At 31.1% G+C, this 9,115-nt stretch overlaps 1 protein-coding gene across 5 annotated transcripts in view; it reads right to left on the bottom strand.

The window, feature by feature from the left end:
* The window catches only part of LOC106463602 (cellular nucleic acid-binding protein-like), a 33,837-nt gene that overhangs the window by 20,836 nt on the left and 3,886 nt on the right, over positions 1–9,115 (bottom strand). For 2 of the 5 annotated variants that reach the window (XM_013923649.2, XM_013923651.2), the window contains exons 2-3: positions 5,210–5,364; positions 1,857–1,982 (exon numbers count right to left, since the gene is read on the bottom strand). In XM_013923649.2, the coding sequence (XP_013779103.1) occupies positions 1,857–1,982; positions 5,210–5,360 (277 nt within the window). In that variant the 5' untranslated portion in view covers positions 5,361–5,364. Of the gene's footprint in view, positions 1–1,856; positions 1,983–5,209; positions 5,365–8,233; positions 8,296–9,115 lie in introns of those variants that run through there. The other 3 variants (XM_022391141.1, XM_013923652.2, XM_013923650.2) reach the window with 2 other exon arrangements.

Genomic DNA, 9,115 nt, shown 5'->3' on the forward strand with positions numbered 1-9,115 from the left:
ATTTGTCCATGTATATATTGAGTATTTGTTTTGAATACTCTGTGTGAAAAGGAATTTGTTAAAATTAAAAATACTTTTCTTCATCTCAAATTTTCTTTGTGTAATCCCTGAAACCTCCTAAGTGCATTTCAAACATTTTTTTTCCACTAAATCTTTATAGTTTATGTTATTTTCTGTACCCTATCTCAAATCACTCAGGGAACGTGCAACTCACGTTATGCTATCAAAATACATTACCCACGAGCTGCTCGTGAAACATTTTAATTATATTATTATTATTATTACTTATTTTATCTAATCTAGTCTTATATAACTTAAAAAGATCCATACCTTTATAATAATAAAGAATAAGTATGAAAAACAAGAAATAAAGTACCCAATCTTCTTTTTTCTTGCCCTTGATTGCTGAGAAGAGTTAAGCCTGATTTTTTTATAGTCATTATAGTAAAGCACTTAATTTTTATTTAATTAAATAATTCACCAAAGAATATAGACTAATAACATGCAAAAAGCAGACAAATTCACTTACTTCCCATAATTTTCCTGGCTTTCTAACTATGCAACAAGAGCTGTTACAAATTCATCCAAGCTAGTCATTAACTTTCCCACGGAAACGATGTTGCTACTCCGAGTGAAATTGCCAATTATCTGTTCAGAACCACTTTATACAATGCGTCATTTGATAGATGAAAACCTTGACTTTCTACTGGTCATAGGTAATATATAATGAAACGTAAGAGAGAGCTATCAACAAATTGTGGGTGTGGCAGGAGGGGTTTGATTTTCTATTTGATAGCTCTGTAACCAAACAAAATTGAAGGCTATAAAAATTATGGTCTGTTTGAACAATAACAATTTTATAGAGTATTTTATAGGTAATATATAATGAAATGTACGAGAGAGCTATCAACAAATTGTGGGTGTGGCAGGAGGGGTCTGATTTTCTCTTTGATAGCTCTGTAACCAAACAAAATTGAAGGCTATAAAAATTATGGTCTGTTTGAACAATAACAATTTTATAGAGTATTTTATAGGTAATATATAATGAAACGTAAGAGAGAGCTATCAACAAATTGTGGGTGTGGCAGGAGGGGTCTGATTTTCTATTTGATAGTTCTGTAACCAAACAAAATTGAAGGCTATAAAAATTATGGTCTGTTTGAACAATAACGATTGTTATAGAGTATTTTACATTTAATTTCATACATTTTTGATGGGTCACACTAGTGGAAATTCAGGATTTTTTATATATTTCCTTCTAGAATTAACAACTTAAAACTTATATAGTATTAAAATATGGATTATTAGCTAAGATTTTAAGCTATTCTAATTGGTATAACAAACAAAAAGTAGTTTAATAAAATTTTGAATGGAAGACACTAAAACCTTGTCATGCACAGTAATGGGTACCTGGGGAGAGAGGATTAACATACAAAAAATTTAATATATACTAAGCCCACATCTTCTTAGTTTATTTTACATCTCATCCTAAGCTAGTAGTAATTGGAACTTGGAACAACACCCACCCATGTCCCAAGGTGACTGTACATCTTGACGCAATTCAAGTTACTAGAAACACGTTCTTTAGTATTTGTAACTGCAGCGAACAAGCTAGTATAAATAACTATGCTGTTATATGATATCCTTATAACCAAAGCTTGGAAAGTCACTATTTGCAGTAACAGCTATCTTTAAATCTGTGCCTGTACCATACTACCCTTCTAAACCTGGGTCACAAGTCTTCGTCTCCTCTCACCTCCCTCCTTCGCTCTCTACAAAATTAAGGTACCTCAACTCACCCTTACATCTAGAAACATGCGGCAAGAGTAAAGGAGAAGGGAATTATGGGAGCATACTCTCGTCTGGGCCGTTCTGACAATCCTTTGCAATGTGTCCAGTTCCATTACACCTATAACATCGGTCTTCCTGTTCTTTACAGTCTCGAGCAAAATGTCCAATCCGATTGCACTTGTAGCATTTTTCTGGAATGGAAGACCAGAAAAACTTACTTCCTGTCTTCCATCCTCAGTCACAGAATTGCTTTCAAAATGTTATGTTACAAAAATTGTTCAACCTATATCTGAAATAGTACAGAATCTATTCAAACTTTCAACAAAAAGTGGAACCTCATGTTTCTAAAATTAATGTTTTTGCATAGTATTGAATTTATTCATAACATTCAGGAACAAGTTAAATCTCAGTACAAACTTTTACTGCTTACTTTATTAACATCCGAGACCCTGTATTGGAACATAATTACAAACAATTCAAAATTCAATAAGGTTAGTTTCATTAATAGCCACTAGTTCCAAAAAAAGATAATCGACATCAAGTTCACACAGACACACGAAGCAAGTTTAACTTAAATACAGCTACTAGTCCCCATAGCATTACTGAAGTATTAGGCTTTACATAATTTAATTTTTTATTACAAATAAATTATTCATAAACTAGTATTTTACCAGATCTTAAATAATGTTTAAATAAGATCAAACCTTTTTTTTTTATCAGTAAATGCACAAGTTTTTCTGTTCTTGTCGATGGTTTATTAATTATGTTCACTATTAACAAAAGCAAAGAAAACATTTTAAGCACCTAATTTCTTACATCCACATTTAAAAATACACTATTCCACTTGAATGATAAACCATCCAAAATTATAAGCCTTCACATTGTAGGTTGGGTTAAAGCAATTTATCTTTAGTATGCAGCGACCTAAAAGTTTGAATATGCCAGTGAAATCAGTTATAAGTAGTGGTAAATATTCATTTTAAAAAAGTTATCTATGAAAGAACCATTCTACTAAGTTCTATTTATTTCACTGTCAGGACAATGTTTGAAAATACTGTTTGCCAAGTTACTTGAAAACATACACAAATACTTCCAGTTTATTTTAAACAATGTGATTAACAGGATGTTAAAAAAAATCAATTTTTTAAGGTGAGGTTTCCTGAAGCAAAACAATCAGATAAATGAAAAGATAAATCAGTATTAAAGATTTGTCACTAACTGTTCTATTATTAAAAAAATACAATAAATGATTCAGCACTGAAGACAGATATCAATTTAAAATAATTCTAAGATGTTAAACACAGCAATCAAATAGGAAATATCTAAAAAATGCAAACAATCCTAAAACATGAAAATTATAACATTCTGATTAAATTCAAAATTGGGACCCTGGATATAATCAAGATAGCTTTAAACAAAATGGTAACTATTAGCAAGTTAGTTTGTCCCAATAATATTAATATTTAATTCCTTTTCTCTTCCTACTTAAATATTTATAAATCAAAATCTTATTCATATGAGATGCTCTTTAAATTCTTGATTCATTAGACATCTGTGATAAAAAACTAATGCCATCACATGCAAAAACAAAGCACTATTTTAGCTTAGTAGTTGTAGAAAATTTAAGTAATTACACTATAAAAAAAGCTAAATATAATAAACAGTAATATCATATAATAATAATAATAATGAATAACAGTGTTTTTAAAAGTCTCTTAATTCTAAGTTTCGTTGAAAAATTATTTGTATTTCAACTACTACTGTGATCAATCCAGCAACTAACAGTGTCAAAGCAAACTGGTAAGAATGAAAGGGGAACAAATGTAATTACACCTGGAGAATTTTGAAGCTTAAGCTGGAAACTACAACACTCCTGATAGGTTAACTTCATACCTCTTAATTTTCTTAGGAATCTGTATCCTGTGTAAGATACTCTGTTCACTAAAATTAGACAAGTCATTTACTATTCTTTGCCACAAGTATATGTATTTTTATGTAAACAAATCATGAGAGAATGTTAATTTACATGATAATAATGGGAATATGTTGTTTGTATTTCCATTAATAACCTGTCTTTACATTAACGAATAAGTACTACTTGGAATGACTAGAGTTGTTGTCTACGGAACATCCGAAATACATCTATCCTGATGATATCACTTGAAACTCGTTATGGACAGTTTCATGCTATTATAACCCATTTTCATTCTTTTTCAAGAAATTTGTTATATACTATCTCACTTCAATGACAAAATTATTAGCCCTTATACTGCAGGCTGGGCTGAAGCAACTTGACTATGCAGTGACCCTCCATTTTACTTAAATAGTTCTTACTGATACCACTAATGATCAAAATTTTAATCTAAACAGCATCATTTGGATATTCTATTTTTACTTCTTTAATAAAATATAACTTCTTGGACAATGAAACTTGTCATCAAGTTTTTTTTTCCTAAATATTTATACATTCTTTAAAATATTGTTGGGAAAATATTTTTATTAAAATACTAGATTCTTATGTATTTAAGAAACTAAGAAATAATTGTTGCAAGTTTGTAAATAAAATTATACTGCATAAAAGTCAGTTAATAGCAACTTCATGGAGTTCTTTCAGTACTATTTTTAACGAGCACAGTTGTATATATTTATGGATATATTTGTACATTAACAATAATTTTATAACTGCAAATGTTTAGATACTGTGCAAACATTTAATTTATGAATAATGATATTTTTTCTATGCAAGAAACATTTTATATAATTGATACTTGGTGTAACTCTATAATTACAGAATTGAGAAAAGACAACTGTATGTTTTGCATTTATTTCATTTATTACAAACATGGTTTTGCCAGTTAAGGCATTATGCATCTAAAAAAGACATGCTGTATGTTTATCAAATGTAAAAGCAAACTTGTTTCTTCAATTAAATCTTGTGCTTTTAAATTTAACATCAAATGGCTACAGAAAATTCTTTAGAGAAATGTGAATACATACAGTTTTTAATTCGGTCAAATTATTTTCTTTAATAATTCACATAAGAGAACAGAAGCAGGCAATAAACTTCGACAGACTTCTGACATGTCAAAATGCCTTGATCTTTTACAACTAAGTTAGCAACAAACTGAACAGAGCATGAAACTTTTTCTTAAAATACACATTTTCAGCAGCCAGCCAGCTACAAAGAAAAATAAAGTGAATGAAATGTTTATCCAAACATGTGATGGTTACGTATACAAAATAAACTGAACTTAAAATCACAGACACAACTATCATTTATATTCATTCTAAGAAGTAAAGAGAAATTTTCAAAAAGTATATACACACACACTTTCTAGAAATTAAATACAATAAAATGAATTTTAATGACACATCACAGTCCTGAGTTTTAACAAGTTCAAATGAAATTAAATTCTACCTCGCAGTGGGTTACGACCACCTCGAAAACCACCACCACCACCACGTCCTCTGTATCCTCCTCCTCCTCCACTTCCTCTTCCATCACCTTGTGTACATTCTCGAGCAAAGTGTCCAGTACGGTGACATTTATAACACTCTGTAGAACTCATTTTCCTATCAAATATATACTTGTTAATTAGACAACAGACAGAATCAGCAACAACTACATCTTCCAACTAATAATTTCTGTCAAATTTTACAAAACATTTCTAAAGCATTAAAATAAATGTTTGAGATATGGGGCTAAATTAAACATTTCAATATATAATAATTTCTATTTAAAGGTAAGGTTACTATTTTTAAGAATCTTACTTGCTTTGACACAATCACCCCCCGTTCAATGTGTTATAGTACACCACCGATTTTCCGGCACCTCCTTTAATCCGGACAAAATTATGAGCGCACTTGAAATTCCTGTGATCGGCAGACTAGTTCAACGGGCAGTCACAGATGGCATTGCTTGCAACACACACTCTTCGGGACAGGCTACTTACATTTTAAGTAGGTACGTGACTCTCGTGAAAATTTTCTTATATATATATATATATATATTAAACTAATGGATCAAATTGCAAAATGGATAATCTGACAAGTCTCCCGAACCAAAGGTGTCAGAAAATCAGTGGTGTACCTGTACTTTGTGTGATTTATGAAGGTTTAAAAAAGTTATGTCTGACCTCTGCCCTTATATCTACTACTAAACATATCTAACAGAAATTTCTGATTTAGAATCTGGTTTCAATGTGTATTAACATTTGTTTTACTTAGCTTAAAGTTAAAAAAAAAAATCCTAACAGCTAATTTAAATTTGAGATAAAACTTGCCAACATAAGAAACACAGCTGCAACTCCACTCTCTGTACAAATTTGTTGCTTGTTTTAGCTAAATCCTTTAAATACAGTAATTTCTGAAGTTACTAGTGTTGAAAATTAAAATCCAACTGAATGCATTTTTTTTTACACCTTCAAATCCCCTAATGGTAAATAAACCATTTTTACATCACCTGAAATTTGGAATAGTATTTTCTTTCTGGCACTGTCACAAAGTATTCTTTCTTCCTTATATTGATAGTAATTCTCAAAATATTTACTTAGTGTTTTCTAAGCCTTTCTAAGTATATAATGGATTGACTTAATTTTAACTTTCTGTATTGTGTGAAAGGGTAATAAATCATATTTATTGAAGTAATCACCTTGGCAGCTTGTTTTCTTTATAAAAACTACTGCTTGGAGTTTGAAACTTCATTCTTATGATAACTTTTGCTCTGGCATGAGCTTAGAAATTAATGGAAGTAAAAAGACAGCTTTAATAAATAAGATACAATAAAACAACATACTAACAAAAAAAACATTTCCTCTTTTTATCCCCACCCTTGAGAAAAGCAAACATTTAAACTCCATGTAAGGAGCTGGCCTCCACTACTGTCAAAGGTCACAGTAACTGCACCTGATCAGAACACATGTATTTTGTTCACAATAAAGTAAATGTATCATACAAATGTATATCACTCATTCACCTATCAATATACAAAGATGATGGTGAAACAGAAGAGAATGGGCAGTTTCATCACATTTCCAAATCAGAAACTCATCACAGAAAATAAAAGGAACCTGATGAATCAGAAGAAATACCTGTAAGTTCATTGCAATGTTCAGGTGAACAGTAGCAATACACAAGTCCTCCTCATTAAAAAAAAAAAAAGAATGAGAACTAAACTTTAAAACCAGGTAATGAACCAGAATTTACATGGATTTGTGAGGAAAAAGTCAAATACCAAAATGACGTGGTGATTCGTATAAGATTTTGGAAATGGAAGAAGAGAAAAGTGCATTTCTGAAAGACTGCCAATATCCACAGAAGTTAGCAGACACAAAAAATGTTGCATCAAAAATGGAAAGTAGTCAAAGTCTTCAAATAACAATCAATGGCATAAGAACTGAACATCATAAGGAAAGCTGTCTTCCATACTGTAACCTTTCTATCAAATGACACTTATGAGGAACTGATAGAGCTGCAAAAAGTGTAAGGCAATCTTATCTAATGACTCAATTCTAAAACACTATTCCAACTTAAGAAATGCAAGACATTTGCATAAACATTCATAGAAGATATGAAGAAAATTCAGGAGATCCTTTATGTGGGAATTCTCGTTTACAAAATGATAAATGTCACCAGACAAGAAATTGATTGGTTTTCCATATTTTAAATGAATATGGAAAGGCTCACTGTCTTTTGTGGTATCTTCACTTAGTAGAGACAGACATTTTTCAACAAAATACAAGATTTGATGCACTAAAAGAAGACAGATCCAAAACAGTTTGGTGGAAGATATTGCAAATGCCACTACAATTTTTCCAGCACTCAGAAGCAAGATATGGGAAACTATGTGAATTGTTTGAGGATCTATTATACAGACACCTTTCAAGCCTCAAGCAGCCATGTTGTGTTTAATGACTTTCACTATCAAGGACTGTTTCTAGTCTAGACAATAACTGGGTTGTTTTGTATCTGTAACTTAAGAGAAGAGGTGGCAAAAGAAACGAAAATACTGCAGAGGGCCTATAAATAGTAGCCAAGACAATTTCATTTGTGACCACAATGAAAATACTCTTTCACATGTTGCTTGCCAGTAAAAGGTTAAATCATTTTTCCAATGAGACATTTAACCAGCCAACCTTTTGCTCATGGTTGGATCATTAGTTAAAGAATAGAAGCTTTAGATGTGTACCAATTTTACAACAATGCCAAAACACACAATCACAGAAGGAGAAGCATTGTGCCATAATTTCCAGCAAATGAAATTCATGTTTAAATGTTATAGCCAACCAAACTTTGAGAAATCCTGCCAAATACTTGCCACCAAAGAAACATAAATCTACCCAAAGCTTTCAATACTTGCTTTAATTATAATTTTGTCAGTTATTTGTTCCTTGTGAGCATGGTTTTTCTGCTCAAAACCATTTCATAAATGGAAAACAGTTACCTCACAGAGGACCATGGTCACCTGATGACAAATTCAAGCATTTCCCATAAAATGCTCAGGGTCTGGAATATTGTTAATATCTCTGTAAAAACAAAAAACATTTAATAGCTCAGCCTTCCTTTATGTATTTAGATTAGTTTTATTAATATATAAACTACCTTATTTCAAAATTTCTTTCAACTAGATGGACTAAGACACCAAATAATGAAAACAAACTTGTAGTTGTTCTTTCAGATATCAATTGTATTAATTAGTTAAAAATTAATTATTAAACTTAGGTGACCATATACAACAAATTTTCAAACATAAGGCCATTACTGGAAACAGAAAACTCTTACAAGTTGAAACACCATTTTCATGTGCAAATAGCTGTACCACATTTTTTGGAGGTAAAAACCAGAAACATCTCAAATGTTTGATGGCAAGTAAATCTTAGCCAAATGTCCTTGTTGCATGGACTAAGTCTGACTTGCTGACTCATTGCCAGTTGTGCAGGGAAGCAGTTAACTGGGTAATAAGTAGCTTGCAGATATTAATGGTGGACTACTGCTTTACACATATCTAAGACAACTGTCGTAAGAATCACGATGCCCCACAAAACTGATGATATTGCAATTAATAATATTCATTACTGAAGCTACCTTGCATTGTATAGGTTGTTACTATCAATTTCACTGTATTTTGAAACAAGTATTCAAATTTAAAATAAAATGGTGCCTAAAATGAAGTACAGTACTTATTAACAAATGAATTTACATATAACTTCAACTGTAAATGACTGCGTCTGTACTACGATGACACTACCAACCCTAAACAAAACTTGGTTTAACTCGTAGGGTTTGGTTTTTAGGGGTATCGTACCGTGTAACTAAAAACCTACTA

Source organism: Limulus polyphemus, unplaced genomic scaffold, assembly GCF_000517525.1.
Source record: "Limulus polyphemus unplaced genomic scaffold, Limulus_polyphemus-2.1.2 Scaffold1444, whole genome shotgun sequence".
Classification (NCBI taxonomy): domain Eukaryota; kingdom Metazoa; phylum Arthropoda; class Merostomata; order Xiphosura; family Limulidae; genus Limulus; species Limulus polyphemus.